Source organism: Aulonocara sp. 'chitande type north' Nkhata Bay, linkage group LG5 (assembly GCF_057382095.1).
Source record: "Aulonocara sp. 'chitande type north' Nkhata Bay isolate Kocher_YH1m ecotype deep benthic linkage group LG5, A_spYH_male_GT1.1, whole genome shotgun sequence".
NCBI lineage: Eukaryota > Metazoa > Chordata > Actinopteri > Cichliformes > Cichlidae > Aulonocara > Aulonocara sp. 'chitande type north' Nkhata Bay.
Window position 1 is genome coordinate 37227812 of NC_141348.1, and position 24625 is coordinate 37252436.

Sequence of the window (24625 nt, forward strand, 5' to 3'; positions counted from 1 at the left end):
CCAAACACTGGTTGTAATGTACAGATTTCATTGTTTTTAATTAATAGTTTTGTTATAGATTTCCTTGGTGGTAGCTAGGATAAACGTTGAATTAATACCAGCATTACAAACATGAATAAGTCCGATTACTGGAAGTTACAGTTTTTTACAGCCGCTAGGACACATTTCACAATACTTAGGTCACTTTTGCAAAACTCTTCACACAATTCTCCTAACTGACCTTCAGCTTGGCAAAGCAGTTCATTTCACATTCAAAATGCACTACAACTACCAAAACACTTTATTCAGGTCTCAAATAAACTCATTCTTCCAGAACACTAGCAAAGGTTGACAGCCGACAAACACACTTTGTCACCCACAAAACAATGACCTAAAAAACACTAACAACATGTAGCATTACACAGTGTTTTCTTGTGTAAAACAAGGACACATCTCTGTTTATAATTTCAATATATGTTACTGGAATGAATCAGACATCATGCAGAATTCGTTAATATTTGTTTATGTATTTTTATTTTTTTGCACTAAGTAATCCCAAGATACAAGAATTTGTATACACACCATCCACTGATACACATACAATAGTAATGCTAATCTACTCGGTCTTCTCCATTTGGCCACAGGTTCTCATCCACATCACATCTTATGTCATCTAGGGCAATACACCTAGGAAATAATCTTCTGGCTGCCAGAATTGAAGGAGTTGAAAAATTGAAGGAGTAACACCTGTGTAGATGTTCATCTACAATGAGAATCAGCTGTGGCTGGTTAAACTGCATTTTTAGATTTAAAATATGTTTCAATAAAATATTGTTGTTGGATTTTGCTGTCTTTTTAGTTTTTGCATTGTGTTATTGTTTTGGCCATAAGTTTAACAGTTTTGAAAACAGTATGTAAGCACATGCAAAATGTCCTGTACGTACAAAGATTTTTGGCAGTTGTTGTGTCTGAGTGAGAAGATAATTCATGAAATTTGAGAGATGTAGTCATTGAAAGCATTTTGTGCCAAAACAATGATAACTGATCCTCAGTTTAGCCCACATAGACTTCTGTTGTGCTCACTGTGTGAGGAGTTTTGCAAAAGTGACCTAAGTATACTTCTATGGCAGGACAGCTACACAGGTGTCTGTGGTGCATTTCCCTTTTTCAGCACGTGTAATCATTTTTGGGGTGCTCAGCTGCTATGATGCAATGCACTGAGGAACATCAGGCAGACCAACACATGTGCATGAAGGGGAAAACCACAAAGAGTCACATGGACATTACTGGGCTTTCAGACAGAATGTGAAAAAGGCCTATTGCATTCTGAAAGTGTTTATTTGTAATGGTTTGTGCCATGCTGAGTTTGGAGAATATATTGAAATTTTTTAAGCAGCACCCATCACTCCATCAACTAGTGATTTACTACATATTCCACTTACTCGTGCCAATGCCATTTCCAGTTAATGAAACACAAATGTGTGTGCCTAAAAAGAACACAACATGTCTGATTTGTGAAAAAAAATCAATGTTGCAAATGATCTAAACAACAACTGCTTTCCCGCTTCATATGTAAACAAATAGGTGGGATAACATATATTATACTGAAATTGATATTGATATTGAAACGTATTGATCACAAAATATTGTCAAGAATCATATCCAAGCAATCAAACAACAACCATACAGCCAAAGTCATTAGAAACCATCTGTCCAAGATGATTTGAACAGCCTCTTTGCCATGTGACTTGACATAATGTGTGCAAGTGTACCTTTTGCAGAGAGCTGTAGGTCGAAGCATAGAATTAAAAGCACATGTAAAAATTGTGTTGAAGTCATATGGTAACTAATGCGATGCAAGAGTCTCTAAATACAGATGTAATGGAATCATTGTGTTAGCTGGAATGTGAGAAGCCTTAAGGGCTTCTCACATTATGATTTTTTTCCTGAATGAAAGTCTACTGATGAGCTCAAGCTGCAAGACACAATAGCAAAGGTTAAATGGTCTTGTCTACTACTTGCTGTTTGTAAAGTAGTGAGTCTTCCTATCCGGAAACTTTTCTAACTGAACAGTTATTTCTGCCGAATGGAACCATCAGTATTACACATGTACTTCATCTTCCAGCTATGTAGCTGAAGACATATGACAGGTTACAAAGACACATCTCTATGAATTTAAGCGTTCCCTAAGTCTTTCCACTGGGGAGAAGAGAAACTCCCAGACAGGAGGTGAAAGCTGATCCTCCCATCAAACCACTCAGTCTCTCAGTCATGCATCTGTCCACCCTCGGCAGAGGACCACTCAGTTGCTGGTCTGGTCTCTCCCAGAGGAGGCTGGCTGAAGGCTCTCAACCCTCAAAGTGATTAAGATAATTAAGAAGTCAGTTAAAGGGTTTTCAAATAGCCCGTGGCATTCATGTGAGGCCATTTTCAAAGTCTGTGTGATTTGGGTGATCCAGAAATAAACAACATAACTAATTCAAAATACTTGAATGCATCCCTGTAAATTCAGTTTTACTGGGATGAATTTTGCTAACTCAATCATTAAAGAGGGCATCACTGTCTGTTCATTTGAGTCAATATCGCTTGCTGTTAGCTAGTTGCCCAACCAAGACTAAATCTAGTCCAGTTGTAGTTATTGATTTCTGTATTCAACTCATGCCAGTAATACTCATACATGTCCAAGCCCATGTCCTGATATACTATATAAATATAATTTTGGTTCATTGCTAGTTGGCTGCAATGCGATGGGCTCATTATATGTCCTATATAGCACACTATAATATTCATGTTTTTTGGCTATAAATGATGGGATTTTAACATGCTGAAAATAAGGCCACACCCAGACAAAAAAGGAAAAATGATATGATGCTTTCATAAGCTGTTACAGGTGCAAAGATGCTAAAAATTGGCTCTTTTAGTCCATTGGTAGGCGGTTGCTGAGTAACATAATGGTCACTATATCTACTAAAAATAAGACCATAATATCATTTAGTGGATCTAAAAATTAGACGTTACTGTCATGAAATTGAAATTAAGCAATGCCTTTATAAAGTGTTACAGGTTCATAAATGCCGCCATCTTAGCCCATTAATATGTGGTTGCTAGGCAACATAATGACATCATGCTATTTCATGCAGAATTCAAATATTTTGCAGATATAAATTAGTTGCTGTTATGAAATTAAGTATGATGCCTTTATAAGTTATTATAAATGCCTAAACATTACAAATAGGTCACCTCAGTCTTTTGATAAGTGGTTGCTAGGCAACATGATAACATATTTGATAAAAATAAGAACCTTTAGGGGTCTAAAATGTACCGAAGTGCCAAGTTTTGATGTTCAGCTTTTGATTGTGTAGGAGTTCACAGACAGACAGAGACTCCATGCATGTAAGATACACAAATAAACTGGTATCTGCAGCCATGCGATTCAACACTATAGTGTATGTATGCCACTTACTGCCCAAACAAGTTAAATTTGCTGATGCTCTTCATACTCTTTTCTAAACATCATTGACACTGGGTCAAAACTAAATAACCATAATATTACAATCAAGAATTCAAGAGTTCAGATACAATCGATTACATCATGGTGGGGTCCACGTTTTAAATGCTCCACACTCTGTTGCTCACACTTTGAGTTTTAGTTGTTTGTGTGTTGTTGTCTGAAAAGATTAGTGGTTTTTCATTTTTGACCAGTTTATTACTGTTAATCATTGTGACAGTTCTAAAAGAAGTTGGTCCATCTCCAACAATGGTTAAAAACAATGTTTAATATTAAAATATAAAATATAGAAGCTTCTGTGTAACAGTTTTACAACATGCGGGTTTAAATAATAATTTTGTTCTGTGATGTCTGTTTATTTCTCTTAATTAATATTACTTACTTACAGTAGAGCTTTAATAAAATAGTCTCTCTAATTTGATTTAACAGATCTGCCATGCTGGTAACTGCTTCAATCTTCATTTGGAAAAGTGTATCCCTTAAAACAATGAAATAGTGACCATACAAAACATTTTAAGACACTGTGCCTGTTTATGTTCACACGTCATGTTTGTATTACAGTGTCCAAGCAACAGGATGTGTGAGGAACAGGGCTGAGGCAAAAATAACTCAACTTTTTATGTTTTACACAGCAGGGATGCAAAAAAATGGAAATTTGATTGTAATGGCACATCAGAGATGTCAAAAACATTGATAAACAGTGCTGCATTAACAGTGGTGTGCGATTTGAGAGAAGTACTCTCTGCCAGCAATCTGTTTTCCCACATGCACACAAAGAAAAAGTGAAGTGCTTCAGGAAATCCTGATGAACATAACAGGTGGTACAAGCAGTATAAAGATTTTGTTGCGAGTTGGCGGCAGTTTGGTGAGAACAACTGTCAAGCTGAACTGAGTTCAGTGTCAACAGTCAGCCATATAAAAACTTGAGTGTTACACGATGCATATAATACAAATGGAAAAACAGGGTTTTTTTTCTTGTTTTCCTTCTTTTTTTGCATAAACTGCCTGACCCTTTCAGTTTTAAGTGAAAAAAAGTTCATTTTTGTAATGAATTAAGTAGGTCCTTTGGGGATAACAATACTAGAAAAGACTTAAAGAGTGAAAAGAAGAAGAGTGAATTGATTTAAAGTCAAAGACTGATGGAAATCCATCATAATTTTTAGCATCCTGAATTAACCCTTTTTATCATTAAGCATCAATTTTACTGGGTTTATATTGGCACCCATTTAAAAGCACATGTGAGTGTTTCATGTATTTGGAGGTGATTTGTTTGCCTTAACTGAATATCAAAGAGCAAAGAATAAACCATAAGAGAGAAATGGAATACCAGATAAAAGATTAATGAGTTTTACCTTAAATTTGATGCCACTTCCACAAAAGAGTTGTTGATTTTTCTTATATTTATTTACTCATATGAATGAGAATAATTAAACATTTCATATGACAACAGCAAAGATCACAGAAATTCCAAAGTCTATGACCCTCCAAAGTTATTTGGTAACTCCTTAGAGGTGCAAGATCCCACATTAAGAACAACTGCTTTATAACAACAGATGTGTCCAGTAGAAAGATTAAGATTTCAAAAAGACTCACCTAGATCATCACAACAGACCTCCATGGAGTCAGAGGAGCAGTCACTGAGATCATCCAGGGAGGTATCTGTATCCTCGTGAATCTTAAACCTACAAAAAACAAACAAACAAAGAAACAAACGGGTCAACCAAACAAACGGTGGTTTAAATCCATGTCTGTTTAGACATAACTTCTGACCACTGAATACTGCATTCAAGAGAGTGAGGCTATATGTATAAACAGACACCAGGGAGCGGGGGGGCGGGCGGGTGTCTTTCTTTTAATAAGACCATGAATAATAAAAAAAGTATGAGACATTATGAGTCTGCATTATTTTCTCTGTGTCCTAGAAATAAACTGCAATCTATTGTATATCTTCCTATCTTAAAAGGTGAAACACTGCCCTCACCTGAATCTAAATGGAGCAACAGCAGCCATGTTGACCTTTCCTGGCTCACTCCCTCTGCGTGGCAGGTTGAATGTTTGATGGGAAGACTTTGATTTGTTGAAAAGCTCCCTGTCAGAAGCTTCCAGCTCATAGTTGGAGATGTTCCTCACTTCTTTTTGGAAGTTCTCTATTCCTGCTGAAGATACTCCTGGTATCTCATTTCCATTTGCATTTTTACTATAAAGAAGACGTCCTCTTCCGTAGCCTACCTGAGGATTTGGTGGGCGGTGTCGCAAAGTGTTACCCTCTTGCGCATTGTCCACACTCCTCTGACGATACTTTCCAAAGGTCCAGTTCTTGTTAGTGTTTCTTCTTAACTGAAGGTCTCTCAAAGCTTTCTGGGTTATCGTGTCGCTGCGGATGTCTGATGTGTCTTTCGAGCGTGGAACTTCCCTCTTTGGTATCTGAGGGCTGCTGTAAGCTGAGCAGGTTCCATCAGCTCGCCCTGCAGCTGCTGAGCTTCTATGTGAATACATGCTAGTCTTTTGGTGCAGCAGGTTGTTCTTTAAAGCGGCACCTCTCAGCAACTCTGCAGCTCCTGAAGAACCAGAGAATGAAGAATATGTAGGCCGTCGTTTTGCGCTGTGCTGATACTGCATTGTGGGATTTGGGAGCCCACTATATTGCTCTTTGGGCTCTGCCTTTGAGACCGACATTGTGCTTCGAGGTGACGGCAGACTGGAGCTGACACCTGCGTCACTCTGCCTCCGAGATATGACTTTGATATTCACTCCGCTGCTCATGGTTGTTGACAGTCACTGCTCTGAGATCTGGAAAAGAATTCAGGAAAGACAAATACAGTACAGCAGTTACAACAAGTACAAGATAAAAATATATTTTCACAACAGCAGCAGCAATAGTAGTACATGTTTGTAGCAGTATTATGTGTAATAATAAATATTCAAATGTTTCAATATTGCCTTCTGTTATTTTGGTTTATTTCTGATTAGTTCAGTTCCAGTGTCAAGGTTGAATCTTGATTATTAAGAGGTGGGGGGTGTGGGTTGGTGTGGGATGGGGTGAGCACTTCTACTGATAAATGGCTGATATGGCAGGGCCATCAGCTAATGCATTCATCTGGGCCTCACAGGCTAAATAAGCTGGCTCAGATAAACTGTTCAGTCTCACTTCCAATTCACCTTGCATTAACCCTCTTTAATGTCTGTGGCTTGATTAGTTTATGTTTATTCAATTATCTTCAATTAAACATCTTGTGTGGACTCCTTGCCACCTACTTTTAGCCAGTTTGTGATAAACATTCTGCAGATTTTAATAATGCCACCAAACAATGACAGAGTTGGTTTTGTGTGGGGAAAAGAAGTGTTAGAAACAGAAAAATCAGTGAGCATTTATTTAATGGATGCAGACCTTTAAACATTAACATAAGGGCTAAGTCACACTATAGTACATAGGATCACAACGTCTTTGCCCGGTGACTGGACTGAATTGTTTTTGCCGTAAGCAACCAATTGCAAGTAGCTGGAGTGACCAACTAGTTGGCCAGAGATTAAGAGTGTGACTGCTTTGACTGCAAGGTCACATGGCTGAAGGCAAACTGTCTCTAGATAATTGTGATCTTACTTTGACTAACTACAGTTAAGGTTTTCAAATAATTACTATTTAAGTAATAAATGCAACCAGACTGCCAGCACTTTGGAATCAATCTGCACCAGAGAGCAAAAACTCATCTCTGATGCCTTTTTTTGTTACAGGCTACTAAACTTAACTGGTTTCCAACTGGTTTTATTTCAGTTATATTCCTGTATGAACCAGAGTCAAATTCTTTGTTTGTGTGTACAAACATAGCCAAATTACATTTTCCACAAAATACTCTTTCAAAATCCTACTCAATAAGAGAATAGCAAATCAGTTGACACTGGAAAATCTATAGCTCTAAGTGACCTTCTTACTGTTATATACTGAAAAAATAACATATTTTTAAACCTTTCTGTGCACATCAAAATATACAAATGTTTATGTGTAGACATTTATCTTTGCTACATTGTGGATGATGGATAACGAGTGAGATTTTTATCTTACTAAATACTGTAAAACAGCTGCACATTCCAGGCTGTCTGCTTCAGAGACAGTTTCTAACCACATGACTTACTGAGTGAATACAAACATGAGCGAGTGGGAAGGAAGAAAGAGGAGAAGATGGTTTGAGGGGAAGGAGCATTATACCATTATGTATCGATTACAGCATCAAAGTAGCTTGAAGGTCTAAAAAACAGACCAGTCACCAGTTCAAATTCCTGTTTGGGGAGAAACACTAAGATCAGAAACGTCTCATGATGTTTGTGTGCCCTTGATTGCACCTCGACATGAAGCAGTGAAGCAAGAAAAAAAAATCCGGGGTTAATAATAATGAAAGGAAAACAACACTTTTTAAAAAAGATACAATAGATTAAATTGAATTGTGATCAAAATAAGAAGAAAACAATTAAACTGCCTAATTTCTAATTAATCAAAGCACCATGTGCATTTCAAAATGTGCCATATGCTTCAACAGCTTTGCCTAATGTATTCTTGGTCCTTTACCCACAACCTCCAGTGTGAAACGTGCTGTGAAAGCCAGTGGCAGACTGACACCATTTGGCACATGCGGTAGGAGGATGGCTCCTTTCAGGCCATGCCAACACCGTCTGTCCCTGTCATGGCCAGCAGACAGCACCTCTCCTCCACAGATACAATGTAGTGATTCAACAATATATACCACTTCAATGAACTCAGTGAGGATGACTTTCCTGAATGGATTGTATAGTAGGTGTTGCAGATTCACATTTTCTTTCCTAGAAAAACTTTCTGTCATTAAAGCCCTCAGTCAAAACTGGAATCCGTTTTAAGCTCGGCAACTTTAATTCTCTATATTTTTAACTATTGTCTGTGTAACAATGATGGAAATCAAAATGCCCAACCACTGAATCAGACATAGTGATGTTTCTGAACCCCTTTCAACATTGCATAAGGCTACATTCAACACCAAAACAGATAAAATTGATGGAATAATCACACATTTATAGTTCATTTAACAACTACAACAAATATTGTGCAAGTATTTGGCTATTTACATTATTGTAAATTAAAATCTAGATGGTTATCTGTTTTGGACATTTCACTTAGGGGATGATGCGCCTTGTCGCAGTTTTCTGACACAGTTTCATAGATCAAAATATAAAATTTATGGTTCGTAGATAATACAAAGAATTGGTTTCAGCCCTACGATCAGATAATTATAAAGACTATAATGGATTCTGATTAAATATACACAGAAAGGAAAATAATGAGCATGCCTTGTTAACCCTGTCAAGGCAGACGTTGCCGATTTGCAACAGTTGAAAACTAACAACCTGATTATCCACATACATATTTTATGAGTTTTTTTACTCAGAAGTACCACTGCAGGACTTGGTTGTGCATTAGCAACAAAAAACTTAATTTGAGCCTGAGAGGGTTAATCTTTCTGAATATGTACATACAAAACCTCATTTAAGCAAATGTAAATAAATAAATAAATAAATAAATAAATAAAAAAAAACACCACACACACACACACACACACACACACACACAAAAAAAAAACCTCCTTTGTTCACATGACTCTAGTATCTGGGTTTTTTTTTTATGATTAGCAGTGGGAATGCTGCAATATACATTGGTGTAGTAGTAGTGTAGACATTCCATTAGCTACACAATGCTCATAAAAAAGTTCCTGAAATGTTTTCAAGCGCTTCATGTTTGTCTTTTAATATAGAAATCATTCATTTTACTGCTGAGTTTTACTGAGTTTGTTGCACTAGTTGTTTCAGTATGTAACAATTAGTTTTTGCATTTTTCTTTTCCCAAAGCAAGGTACTTTTTGGCATTTCAAAAACACTTATTTTGTGTTTACTGTATTAATATAAAGTACATGCTTCCCAATAGTTTGCCGAGATTCAGTTTTGCAAGTGCTCATTCCATTAATTTAGTCTAAAGTGATTAAACATGTGATTTTAGTCTAAATAAATAACTGTTACTAGTAGTAGTTTTAATGATAGTTTTAAATAATATTTGGTAATAAAATCTGCACAATACTTCCATGTGTTTTATTGGGTTTTTTATGTTTTACTTGAGTGATGCCTTGAAACCCTTATACGTACACTGAAAATAAGGAAAGTTTAACCTGTCAAGGACAAAAACGTACAGAAAATTCTACATCAAGACTTGTAATCATAGCTTTCCTACTTTTGTTAAGCCTCGATTTACAGGTTGTTGGCGTGGTGGTTAGTGCTGTTGCCTCATAACAAGAGAGTCATGGGTCCAAAACCACAATCTGGCTAGTTTGCAGTGGGGTCCCTCTGAGTACTCTGGTTTCCTCCCACAGTTAAAAGTCATGCAGTTATTAGAGTTAAAATAAGAGTTAATTGGTGATTCCAAATTACCCATAAGTGTGAGTGCAAATAGTTGTTTGTCTCTTTGTGATAGACTGACGAGCTGCCCCAGTCCCCCTGCAACCCGGATAAAGATAGGAGGATGGAAGTTGTTGTAAATCCATTCAGTTTTTATGTTAACCAGACTCTAGACTTTGTTGAACATTATGTAATATGAAGACAACATTTAATTATTTAAGTATTTAAGTGACCGAGCAGTATTGGGGTAAAAGTTATTGAATAGTGTTGGAATAAAGTGACAAAACCGTGAAGGACTAAAATATTCCAAGAGCTCAACTTATTTCATTTAAACATGTTTCAATCATGTTTTATCAACACAAAATGCACAGGTTTATTGAATATGAATAAGTTGTGTTGATTTATCTCAGTTGTTTAAGTTTCTGCCAAAGCAAAACAACTGTGTGCAACCAATGTCCACTATTGAATTAAGTAAATCCAACATGTTCTTTTTTCAGTGTATGAGAAATACTGCTTATATGCATATGGATATGCACACACAAACACAATGGTTTTCATGTCATATTGAAATTAAAGCCACAACACACAAATACAAACAATTTAACACTGATAATTTAAAAGATTGCAAAGATAACTTATATTAGTTCCATTTTTTTATTTTTTATTTTAAGTTTTCTAAATAAATAACATGGTAGTATCCTCATTGAAAAAAGTTTTTACCTATATCTCAAATAAATATTCTGTTTTAAATCTACACTGGCATAGCCAAAAGAAAATTTTTCATCTTACCTGAATAAAGAAGTGTCCAAACTTTGTGTTCCACAGAGACAATAAGCAGTGTGATGTGCAGGCTAACTGGCTCTCATAGTAGAGCTACACCTAATAGGGAGATCCAACTTAAGTAAGAGTGCTGTTTTGCAGAGAGCTTTGGCAAATGAGAAGTCAGTGAGAAAACTAGAGGGAAACCTTCATCTCCAACAGCTCAACAATCTCTAGTTTCTCTTCTCTTCCCTGAGGCCACATATACACACACCCACTTCACCTATTATGACCAGAGATTAGTGAGTCATACTTAAGTCTTTTGCCATTGGAATCATGTGTCACAATTTAAATGTGACTGTAAGCTTTTTATTTATTTATTTTTAAACATGCCAGTCTTTCAGCAAGCCATCATCAAAGCACCTTGCCAACTCTATGAGGAGCTAAAATTGCTAAAATTGTTCTCCAAACCTATCATCAAGCAAGAAGGCCAGACTAAAGATACGTAAACAGACCAACATCATGTCTGCAGAGGATCAGTTTACTCTACTCTAAAGTGTCCAGACTGCTCAGGAGCCCTGTACAGCTGATAATGTCAGGCCTGATAATGTACTCATAACACATCAGCAGATTAAATTTCAGGAAACGCCATTAATCCATTTTGGAAAATGTCTGAAATAAGGATAAAAAAAAAAAAATCTAGAAATAATCAACATTCAGTGAACCTTTTAAATGCTTATCAAGCCACATGTAACCATTTTATTTCACTTGCAAGGCCTAATTTTGGTGCTGGAGAAATACACAGTCCCAATCTCTTTGCTGCTCATGTTTCTCCCCATGTAGCCCAGCTCCAATAGATAAGCGCTGAATGAGTACATCATTACATTATCTACATAATTCAATTTTCTCAAGACTGTCATATTATCTACTTTTACAAGTTGCCTGATCTAATTGTTATATATAGCACCAAGGCCCAGATTCCTGATTTTCACCATTTCTTTCTGTGACCTAGCTTTCCCAAGGAGAAACTCTGCTGGGGGAAAAATGAACTGAGGTCAGCTCAGAATGATCAGCAGCACACAGATGCACACATCCAAATTTAATATATGCATATGAACTATGAAAATATGTAACTAATGGAAGTTTCTTCTTATATTTGGTGTAAGGCACAGTGTAAGTGATCCAGTTTCCAGAAGATAATTTAATCCAGTTAACAAAAAAATGTTAAATGAAAGTTGCAAATAAAAAAAGAAAAGAATAAATAAATAATAAATAAATACAATTTTATTTATATATCACCTTTCTAGACAGAGTCAAAAAGTGCTGCACAAAAGATAACAAATAATAAAAAGGTAAAACAGACAATATAAAACAGGCAAAAATTAACCAAAAACAGTTTTAAAAAGGTGAGTTTTGAGTTGTTTTTTAAAAACAACTACTGAGTCCACAGTTCTTAATGTATGAGGGAGAGAGTTCCGGAGTCTCGGGGCCACAGTGGTAAAAGCTCTGTCACCCTTAGTCTGTTTTATAGCAAGTAAGCCCTGATCAGATGACCTCAGGGACCTGCTAGGGACATAGGGCTGTAGCAGATCGGAGATGTAGGCTGGTGCCAGTCCATGCAAGCCTCTGAATGTCAAGACCAGGATCTTAACACGTACTCTAAATTCAACAGGAAGCCAGTGTAGTTGAAATAGCAATGGTGTCACATGTGAATACTTGGAGGATTTTGTCAACAGCCTAGCGGCAGCATTTTGCACAGCCTACAGATGATCCAGAGAACCTTTGCTTAGACACATAAACAAAGAGTTACAATAGTCCAAGTGTGAGGAAATAAATGCATGTATAGCAATCTCCAGTTCAGGGTGAGATAAAATAGGGCTTAACTTAGCCACACTTCTTAAATGATAAAAACAAGACCGAACCAGAGATTTCACATGCCCATCCAATGTGAGAGTCGAGTCAAAAATCACACCTAAATTCCTGATAGAGGATTTAACATACACTGAAAGAGGACCAAGGGTTCTCACTATCTGGGATAAAAAATCTGAGGACTTCAGTTTTCCCCTCGTTGAGTTGGAGGAAATTTGCAGCCATTCAATGTTTGATGGAAATATCGTGATGCATGCTCAATCATCCAGGCAAGGACATCCCAAAAAGTTGGTTCTGTTTATCTAAATAAAAAGAATCAGCTTTTTGAAATAAGAGTAGCATTTGACTTATCTTGTTGCTTAATAATCAGTGTTTTGTGTTTAGCCACATTAGTGCTGTGTGACTGGAGCTCACAAAGTTAGTCAATTTACTAACTTTACACTTTCACATTTGGGTAAACTGAGTGAACTTTGATTAGCACAATGTATTCACTCATTCATATTCAATGTGAGAAGAGACACTCAGATCTGCTTTTACCCAGCCACCTCCTCCAGCTTTTCTTGGAGTGGTGGAAGAGTGGTTGTGGGGGACCAAAGCATTCCCAGACCAGGCGAGAGCCATAATCTCTACAAGTCCACGGGGCCTCTGAACCTCCTCCCATTTTGACAATCATAAAACACATTACCTAGGAGGCATTCAGGTCAAAGGCTACCTAAAACTGGGTACTTGCAATGTGTAAATGTGTAGTGGTGCTACTGTAAGCTATCTAGTAAGTGCAGAGACCCTTCAAAAGGAGATTGTTTCTGCAGTTTGTATCCATGAGCTTATCCTTTTGTTGACTACCCACAGCTTTTGGTCATAGATAAAATGGGGAAGGCAGACTGTTTGGTGAACTGACAGCTTTGCTTTCACTCACAGCTCTCTTTACACTACAATAAAGCTGTATGGCACAAGCACCATGGCAGACATGGCGTCAGTCCTTTAAATTAAATTTCCTTCTCCATCCCCCCTTACTTGTGAACAACATCCTGATAAAGTGCAGCCCTGGTGAAGCTGAACTCCCATTGGGAACTGAGTCTGACTTTTAATGCAAACCAAACACTCTATGGTTGTACCTGGACCAAATAGCCTGCAATCATGTGTCTAATACCCAATATTACACTTATAAATAATAACCAATACTACACATCTTTATGTTGGAACACTGTAGCAAAACTGCAGCAGAGTTCCAATAACCAAAGAGCCACTCAGGTTTGAATCAAGCAGGTCTTTCCTACCAACCATATCCCTCAAGGTTTCAGTGCCACTGCCACAAAGAGTCTATAAATTGGGCATGATTCAGCACCTTGCTGATAGATACCAAGATGGCCGGTGCATAAAAATAAACAAAAGCAAGGAAGTACCCCTGATGTTCACCTGTGAAAAACTGAATAGTGGACACAAGTATACCCACCCATGATTATTGCCTCTCATCTGCAACTTCTGCCCTTCTCCAGTACACTGGATCCTGATCTGTGTTGTTAGGTACACATTACTTTATCTGCACCGTTGTTTGTTTAAGTAATATGGAAGATGTAAATTTTAACAAATGACGAGTACTAGATGTTGTGGTTCTATGCATCTATCATATAAAAAACAAATCACATTTTATTCCTGTGTGTTTGATGACAAATTAATTTTAAGAACAAATTATAATTTGTTTTCAAACACGTTTTTGTGAACATCTAATATATTTACAGCAACTGTTTAAGTGCCCAACTGAAAAACTCGCCGTATTTCTATTTTGGGAATTACTGCAAGTTTTTCAGCGATCACATCACCTCCCTAATTTCAACACAATAGTTAAGTAATCCCTCCTCAATCCATCACACTGACTAACACATTTATAGCACTCTGCAGGAGCACTCATCAGCCGTGTGTCTGCTTACATAGAAAGGCATGTACATTGTTATGTAAAGTGAGTTTTGTGATCTCCAACTTCTCATCACTTCATTTAGTCTTGTAGATATTTGTTGTTCTTCAATTAGTGAAATGTTACCATGAAACTATTAACTACTGACATATTGTCTTTTTTTTTATTAAAGCTGTACTTTGTTTTGATGTTGAGATTAGAGGGGACATTTAGGCAAGTGCATTAATCCAGGGATTTACCCTTATTAGTCACTTTATGTAATTAACCATGGTCAGTAATGCTATGGCAGGATCAACAGCATTAAAAAGTTACATATTAAGTCCATATTATCGGCCACTGGTGATGTATTGATCTATATGTTTTAAAGCTTGAGTGGAGCACTTGTCCTTATAAATGAGCATCAAATACATTCATGTTCTTGCCAAATAGGCGAAATAAATGCTTACTAATCCTATTAGAATGAAGTAAAACTCCCAGTACTGAACAGTATTTCATAGTTGCATCCCAGCATATTTTCCCTGCACTGATTTTTATGCATTTCTTGTCAACGACCAATGCGTGGCTTGCAGAGATGAAGAGGGGAGGAACTGTAATGGATATGTATTGGGGAGATGTTAACTGCATATAATAGTAGTTTATTTATGCATGGGTCTGCTTGTAGTTTATCACCTTACGTTTAGTGATTATCTTGCTAGCTTTAATGATTTGTGCAGTTCATTGATGTCAAATTCTGAGCCATTATGCAATGCCTTCATGAGGCAGAAACATATGTTGCCAAGTGCTCAAAAACCCTATGATTTCATGATAAGGAATAATCGCCACAACCAGCAAGTATATAATGATTCCTTCTACCAAAAAATGTCAATTCAGAGATTTTTTTTTTGGATAAAATGTGACTATCTTGTTATACTTTCAAGTGTAAACTATTCATTTTTTTGTTCATTTATTTCTTTATAAATGAGTTTGAACTAGATTCATTTCAGTGTACTGGATCCTATAGTGGAATTACCTAGGGGGCATCCAGGAAAACTTTCTGATGCTACAAATAAGGGATCAGAGGACTGATTACAAGCTTAAGATGAAAGTGATTGTTGGATGCAACTGTCAGCAGCAGTTCTTACAGATACTGCAAGTGCCATGTATAAAATAGGGCTCTAATTTCTGTAATTTTCTGCGCACTTGAGCTATTATGAGCTGATTTCGGTTCCTGCGCATGGAGGAGGACAAAAAAGGGGGAACAGGCGCATGATGGTAAAGTGCAAGCTGCATCCAGAATAGAAACAGCTACATTACATTGCAGATGCTGAGAAAGAGCATCGGCTCCAAATATCCACACAGACAGCATGCTAACACAAAGCAACCCAATAACCCGGAGTGATGACAAAGCTGAGTCTATGTTGACTTCAACCCAGCAGCCTGACCCCGAACTTGAACAAATCACAAAGGCAGTAAGTTCGGTTTGCAGCATTGTGGCCTGCATTTCTACCTGTACATCTTTCTATAGTAGAATTACAGTGACAATCACTTTGTAATTGTGTTGAACTGGTTTTCAGCTTTGCAGTGTTCATACATACACTAAAAGAAAGAATGGATGTGTGCCCTCATTAGGATAGAGATTTGTGTAGCATATGGGACTGCAGCCTACGGTTTATATTGTTAACTGGCAATTATGTGGCATCTTATGAAGTAAACTGAAAGTAATGTAACGGGTAGTGTAGCAAATTACTTTCTCCAAGAAGTAATTAAGTAACATACTGTATTATTTAGTAATTAGTTGTCGTTTAAAAAAAGTGAGTGAGGTCATTTCATGTAGACATGCCACATCATGTTGCCTCTTTGACATAAATGATTTAATTTATCTGAATTACAACAAACAAAAGTATACACAGCCCTGAAGGATTATGAGCAGTGCGGTATGTTCAGCTGTGAAATCCCTTAAGCGCACTAAAACAACCTGCTGCTGTAGTTATGCAGCTGTTATGCAACTGACACGGTTGTTTGAGGTGAACAGAAACTCCTATAGAAAAATGAAAACGTTTGCCCTGCATGCTGCAGCACCGTGATGAGTCTAAGTGTGGGCAGTTGTCTGTGATGGTTCAACAGCCTTGTGAACTGGGTTATTAGAACAGGTAGGAGGGGAAATGTGGATCAAAAATATACTTTAATAATGGACCAAAATCCAGCAACACCCAAAATAGAAACAGTGATTCAGATCATGCATAAGAAAGTAAGACATGATTTGTTACTTTCATCTTCCAGGCTGCCTGAGGTTAAAAGATTTACAAGTTTCTTTTCTTTATCCACATTCTGCTGAAACTATATGATTGATGACTGACTGACTACACTGAACTAACTTACACCATACCATGTACAATAAAGCAGATAGTTTGCCAGTGACAGTCTTTAGTTTGCAGACATTTATTTTACATGGTCAAACTCAGAATCACCAAAGTCCTTCTTTCACTTGCCACAGTCAAAGTCACATCTGATATGACCGACTGAGCATCTGCTCATGCCATTCCCGAAAGCTGTCACCACAATCAGCTTGTCACAATAGCCAGCAGTAAAATGAAAGGCAGAGTAAAGCCAGGGCTTTCTTTTCCTTTCTCTTGACACAAACTTGAAAATTGTACCGTACGACAAGGTGCTTCACTATGATACATGTATGGTAGTTGTCATTCATTTAAGAATTCGCTTAACTACAACACACCTTTAGCCAGAAAGGAATAAACTGCTTACAACAGTTTACAAAGTTGCAGTGAAAACTGTGTACATTAACACTGGTGAACAAAAACTCATGGAAATTTTAACCCTCTTAATCTTGCAGTGTTATCAGTCCAGATTAAAACAAGGCTGAGCTTTCCTCCTAGTAGGGTCTTAACATAATCCTAGCTGAAGCCTGTCAAGTCAGCAAACTGACCTTTTCCACAAACAGCTAAGGTTTCCACGTGAAACACAAAAAAATAGTGAAACAGTCGTGCTTTTGTTATACAGTTCTCTCTTATAATGCATTGTCCCAGTGCTACTGCACATGTGGGGTTCAGAGTTTGTGTTCTTTTCCCAGAAACTGGTGATACTGTTTAACTTAAAACACAGTCCATTGCTTCAGCCACATACCTGCCAGCAAGAGACCTCCACAGCTGCCAGATGTTCAACACAGTTCACACATCCAGCAATGTGGCGTCCTGTGAATGCTTAATAAAGAATTTGAACCTCCCTAGGTTAATATGCATACTGTTTTCACTAACAGTACACCAAAAATGCTCTTCCATCAGAATCTGCTCAGCTGAGCAGATTCTGATGGAAGAATAGGGGAAGAATGGGGGGCAACTGCGCTGAAATGTCAGCGTGCCTGGAACATGTCACTCAGCAGCTGACAACAGCGACATAAATTGTAACCAGAAGACTTAAAACTGAGGCGCTGCTCTTCCTGGAGGTTTTCTTAGTCAAAACAATCATTTGTTTATTTTTATATGTGTACACTTTAACAAAAAGCAATTAGAATGAGTCATGACATGCATTAATCTTTCCGCCACGCCATTTACATAAAAATGATCCAGAAAAACCGTATGTGAGTGCACAGCTCAGCCTGACATTGTCACTCAGAAGCAGCCCACGATTGCCATCTTTGACATGCTTCCCCTGGCAGCCATCACTGACCCTGCATAAACAACATAAAGCTAGAACATGCACAAAATGGGAGAAGTCACCCCTTGTCATGTCTGAGCTCTGACAAAGGTTTATTCTGAACACCCATTATTATATAACAGCTTTATAGGGAACACATAAAATATGTATCAAGTTTTCCGAAGCCGGCATACATGTCATTTTCGGTTAGCCAAGGTGGAACATGTCTGCTACTGGAGCGTGTCTGCGGACGAGATTTTCCAAACCCCCCCCCCACACACACACACACACACACACACACACACAGGATTCAGGACGCTCTGAGACGTGGCATTTACAAGAAGGGAAAATAAATAAATAAATCTCCCTTTGAACATCATGGTCTCCAGCATTTGAAAACATCCCATCATAACGTCATTGTGCATGCGTGTGTTGTTACACCACAACTGTCGTTGTTATTGATGGTATTTGTAACTCAAAATGAGCTATTTTAGTGTTCAGTAGCTCACTGACCAGAATGCCTACACTGCTACTTCTTTTGACAGGATGATGAAAAGGAAACTACAAGGCATCTGCAAATGCAGCAGGTCTGAAAGTCTTGTACATGATGGGTACTCCCGGGAAGAGGCTAAAATATGCCCTTAGCTACATTTTATAAAAATCACCATAATAAATGTCTCACCAGAGACGACTGTTTCTGTGTTGTGTCATGATAATCCAGCAACTCTGAAATTAGTTAAGTTCACGTTGCATACATGTTAGATCTGTTTTATTTAGAATGACATCACCCACCATTAGTGTTATAGTGTTATGCCAAGCCCCATGTATGGACTCCCTTTGTAGAATTGAATTACTTTATGGTTTGCACTGTATGCATTAGTGCATGCTCACGTTGAATGGCACTTCAGTTCTGTTTAGTACAGACCAGCATGTGTCTGCGGAAAAGCACTACCAAGTACCAAATTGAAAGAAAAAAAAAAAGTGCTGATAGAGCATGCTTTGTCAGATTTTTTTCTTGGTTTTTTTATCCCTCTAAACATCACATTGATGTTACACAGATAGGCACATTCTTACCAGACAGCAGTTTGACTCCCAGTAATTTCAGGATTCATAATCCTCATCGTATTCTTGCCCAACTAATGTTATTCCCATAATGTTAGCAATCTAACACTTTACACTAAGATACTGAAGCTTACCTTCTAAACATCAGCATAGTGGAAGTGCCAGCATGCACACAGTACGTTAGCATGATGAGTGCAGCATGTAGCTTACACAACCACCTCACAGAGTCTCCAGGAATTTCTTTGTTTTCCACTGCATTGTGGAGGAGTTTTTCTATATCATTTGGGAAACCATTAAACATCTGAGAAGTTGTTTGTTTGCTTGTTTTTGTTTTAATCTGCCATTGAAACTGTAGCTGAGTTTTGGCCATTTGGAGATGAAAAGCTGTAAACAGTTATAAAGATATTTTCTTTCAGTTGGATTACTGGTCAATGAAAAGAACTCAATGAGCTCAGTGCAATAAACCCAATATTTGAATTTATATCAGCCTCTCAAAGAAATATCTTGAATTTTGGGCTGCTAAATACTCTGCTGAATCTAGGCCTATTGGCATTGAAGCAGCCATTAAAATCACACAACATATTAGCACACGGACTTGATAAAATGATATATTTCATTATTTTTCCCTCCTTAAAACTAAAACTCTTTAAATTTCAAAGGAAGTCTTGTCTTCCAGCACTGAAACAAGAGCTCATATTGATTCAGTCTTTGATGAGGACATCAAAAACCAAATCACGAATAATCACAGGCTACTGGAGCTCAGTGTAAACTTAGTAGATTAGCAGTGATATGGATGAGCCTGACGCAGAAGTAGCCTCCAGCACAAACAGTTATGAGTCAGCAGTATATCCCAGACATTTGCTAGGCATATGACTCCCTGTACAAGGCACGGACAATAAAAATCTTTGCAGGAATTAGTTGAGCTGTTTGACTGTGTCCTATTCCCCTCAGGCTCTTTTTCTTTTTTGTCATACACATGATAGAAATCTCTCCACAGGACACTGCTGTTAAAGGACTGTGTGTGCCGATTCCTCGCATGCTCAACAAATACTACATCAAAATGCACTTATGGTAGTAGAATCATTCAACTGAGATGTTTAGAGAGAACAGGAAATAAAAAGCTAGTATTAACGAAATGATTTCAAGTCCAGTTTAATTCAAAATAATTTAACAGGTAGCATATTTCTTGCTAGTCTATTTTTATTATAACGGATTATTAAACGGACATTGTTTTCTCTATTTATTAAGCAAGAAACCCAAACTTACCTATAATTGACGCTGACAAAACTTAATGAAATGCTAACAAGCTCAGAACATGTGGATGCTGAGTGATGAGCAATATCTCCAGACCTCCATCAGTCCATCCTCGTTGCAGCCCATGTGCTCAAAGTCCTGTGGAAGTCTACTGTCCGGTATGCAAATACCCAGAACACCAAAGAAGCAGCTTCCAGCTCTGAAGCATCTCAGCCTCTGTCCGATGCCTGGATCAAAGTGGGACTGCTCTCTTCCCGCTTGCATAACAATACTCTAGACACATCCTCAGCTGCTGCTGGTGCCTGTGGATGGGACTACTTAGCTACCAGGCGATCTCTCTCTGACTTGCAAATGGACCTGGCACCGTTCCAGTCCAAGTCTTTCTGAACAAAAGTGCTGAGCTTAAACTGGGTCATATACCTGGTGAAACACTCATAAAACAGCCTCATATTCTGCACTTAGTAATCTCTGGCGCTTTCTGTCACTGCATAGCTTGGCGGGTTGCGTATGCATCTTTTCTGCCTGGCGCTCAATGTCCTGAGTCACAGCTAGAGCCAGTGAACTGGACTAATTTGAATTGTCAATGCATGTTTGTAGTTGGCTGCCTACGGGGCACAGGCAGCACGACCCCTACTGAGAATCTGGGCCAAAGGAAGCCGGCTCAGAGGTGTCAGCTCAGGAAAAAAAAAGAATGACAGGAGGAGCGATGATATGGTGACAGCATGGGTTCACACATTTTTTTCCTCATAATATTTAAGGCTGGGATTACAAACTGTGACTAAGACACCCCTCTCTGTGTGGTACAACCAAATATTAGAAAGCGAGTCATATGATCAGCTTACAAGGTTGAATATGTGCAGGCTAAGGACATGTAGTGGAATATAACTAAAATTAACCTGTGCTGAAAGCAATGAAACTACACACTTCAAACGGGTGTGAAGACAGAGGGCAATGAGTGATTTGATGGTGGGGTACGCCATAATTCTCGCACATTTGAGAAAATTGCCTGCCCTTGAAGTTAAATCGCTCTGCAGGATGACTTAAGTTCACAAGGGGAGATTATAGACTGTGGCAGTTTAGAAATTAGACCCCTATGTCCTCTGTGTCTGAGTCTTAAACAGGAGATAAGTGAGGATTACAGTCAAAGATGTGCACTGGCTGGACGCAGAAATTTTCAGAAAACTGTAATTAATCCTCACGCTGCACAGATACTCTACACGTTTGCTGTCTGACCTTGAGAGATGCAAATTACTATCTACATTATAAGATCCCTCGCACAGGGCTGAACATAGTCACAGCTTAATTAAAGGTGGCAAGATAAACAATCAGTAGTATTACAAGCAGGTACAAACATCTCAAGTGAACTGCAATGATAAAAAAAGTCCTTCATCGTCTTATTAACTGTGCACTTCACACTCTGATGCTTGCATGTGCTGCGTCAGATAATAAGCCTTGTCACCTTTTGCATCAGCACACAGCACATATAACACAGACAGAAAAACGGGTGTGTCTCAAACATAAGCTCTGCCCATATGTGACCTCTGCTGGCTAATTCGTGTAGCTACGTCTCTACGCCTCTCATTATGGCCACAGTGCGTGCTGCAAAGCAGGACTTTGCAATGGATTCAGTAAAACATCAAACTGCTGCTCCCTGAATCAGAGAGGATTGTTCAGTGCTGAAATCCTGCCAAAAATCCCTCTAAACACAATTATCTCATTCCCACCCCACCCTAAATGCATCCAAGGTTTTTGCTGAACAAATCACGGTTATATTTTTCCATCCTAATCTGCTCTAATGACATTAGACAAAACATTGCAAACACTTTTGGTTACTTGTGTTTGAAAAGCTATTTTTGCTTTCTCACACAAAATAATAGAGATTCAGAATGGAGGGAGAACAGGTTTACTGCTAAAAAGTTCAAATTCAATACACTTTTCAATGTGCCGAAAAGGGCGCCTAGTGCAACCAATGACTTGTGCATCAGTCTGATCCTTAAATGCAATATTTAAGGAAGTTAATCAGAAAATTACTAAACAATATTGTTTATTATTTCCTTTTCTTTTTTTAATGTCTTTTTCCTTTTTCTCTGTTTGATTAAATGGTGTGGAAAAGGTCAGCAAAAAGTAAAAACTTGCCATAAAAATTTATAAAGGTGAAGGTAACATATTAAAGCGCTTGTTTAAACTAAAGATATAAGGTGAAATAAAACCAGAAAGTACTCTCATTAGAGAAGCTCAGCTGTGTAAATTTGGGGCATTTTGCTTCTAAAATGACAGATTACTTTTATAGATTCCTCAACTAAACAGTTTAATCTTAAGTAGTGAAATGAAAACAAACACAAAAACAACCAGTGAAAAATTGGAAAAAAATTAGGCTACATGAGGTTGTTTTGGCAGAAGTAACACATGACAACATGAACCAAACTATGAATATCAATCAGTTGAATACGAAACACTGCTGTGTATCCAGCCAAACACACCAACACAACACAAACACATTCTCAGTGTGAAGTCAGCTCACCTCTTCCTCCTCACCTGATAACTGGCAAAGCTTCTCCAAGAAATGTTGCCAAAAGCAAGATCATTAGCAAAGAAGTGCTGGATTTAAGTCAGGTGTTTTGTTTTGTTTTTAAAATAGGACCAAATTCCTCCATGAGACTTCAAGAGCAATCACTGCTCCTCCACACACTGATGGATGGACCACAGCCCAGCTCCGTCACTGCCTCTTATCATGCTTTCCCTCTCAGTCTGTGCTCTTCCTCTGGATTAATCCATTGAGTAGCTGTCACTCCACCCCTCTCTTCCTCTTGTTTCCCTCTCTGTCATGAGCCTAATCACATGTACACATACTCTACAACTAGCCAAGGCAGATGTCCACAGAGCAGAAACAGAGGGCTAGTGTTAGCCAATGGCAGGCTATAAATAGGCTTCTTGAGTTCATCATTGTCTCTTCGTATGATGGTGAAGAGCCTGGAGGGCTTAGAGGGAGGGAGAAAGGCACAGCATCACTATCTGCTGGCTTTTACTTCTCTCCTTGCATCGGCTGTAATCTCCATATCGGTTTCACTTCTCCTTATCTGTCTCTTTCATAGGGAGATATCTGAACCTAGCATCAATCATGTTTACGAATGAACGAATGAATGAAAAATAATCCAAAATACAAGAAACTGTGACTCTGTGTTATGATTTACTGAACAGTGGGATGATTTATATCATACCATGCATCAATCTCTTCCGTCTGAAAGGTCATGCGTGCATTTTTTTTTTCCACCAAGAAGGGGAATGCCTTCTACAATTGTTGAATGTCATAGTGCACAAGATCAGCAGCAAAATGTCGGCAATTGTTCTTAAAGCAGAAGCAGGTAAATGCACATGCCACAATAAGCAAAGCTGCTAGTCTGCCTTAATAGACGTACAGACATGTTTAGCTTCAGTTCTTTTTCACATAATGTCTGTTGCTTTTATGAAATTTTATATTTCAACAAACAACAAACTGTAAGCGTTATTATTGTGGGAGCATTTAGGAACCACAGCAAAGTGGGGATTCCAAGTTCTGAGACGCATAGTGCATAAAAGTCTCCAACGCTCTGCTGACTCAACAGCAGAATTCTAAACCTCCTCTGGCATTAACATCAGCACAAAAACTGTGCACCAGTAGCTTCATGGCCAAGGAGCTCCTGTAGGTGTAATGTGTCAGTGGCCCAGTACTTTTGTCCATATAGTGTACATGTGAACTAAATGCAACTCGAGAGAAATATCTAAACTACTGCCCACAAAGTTGCATCAATCACTTAAACTCAATGATGTCTTTGAAGAAATTACTGAAGGAAAACGAACGTTGCATCTCTTTAGTAAAACACCTTGTAAGGAAACAGTACAAACCTTATCCTTTATTCATGCTTATCTGAAAGAAGGAATGTGTGCAAGCACTACAAAAACTGGGATGTGCACATTTCCCATTTAAACAAACACAAATGACTTTCTCCCTGAAGAATAATAGTAATGCTCTCATCTAAAGTCAGAACCAAAACAATTAAAGCTGCTCTCAGCTACAACATGGCAGACAAATGGATTTCATTTTTTTTATTTAAAAAAAAAAAAAAAAAAAAAAAAAGGTTCATAAATATTTCTAATGGGTTTCTTTATTCCTGCCAAATCACACAGCTAAATGAAAAGTTCTGCTGCTCTTTTGTGCCATTTAATTGTTGGTTTCTCTAGTGCAATCTTACTTCTATGGTTACAAAGAA

The 24625-nt window shown here is 38.0% G+C and overlaps 1 protein-coding gene across 4 annotated transcripts in view; it reads right to left on the minus strand.

Annotated features, from left to right (window-relative positions):
• The window catches only part of nav1b (neuron navigator 1b), a 68165-nt gene extending 47384 nt beyond the window's left edge, over positions 1 to 20781 (minus strand). For 2 of the 4 annotated variants that reach the window (XM_086293348.1, XM_086293345.1), the window contains exons 1-3: positions 20391 to 20781; positions 5469 to 6277; positions 5081 to 5169 (exon numbers count right to left, since the gene is read on the minus strand). In XM_086293348.1, coding sequence (XP_086149474.1) covers positions 5081 to 5169; positions 5469 to 6250 — 871 coding nt within the window. In that variant the 5' untranslated portion in view covers positions 6251 to 6277; positions 20391 to 20781. The remainder of the gene's footprint in view (positions 1 to 5080; positions 5170 to 5468; positions 6278 to 20390) is intronic. The other 2 variants (XM_086293347.1, XM_086293346.1) reach the window with 1 other exon arrangement.
• Between the last annotated feature and the right edge of the window lie 3844 nt (positions 20782 to 24625).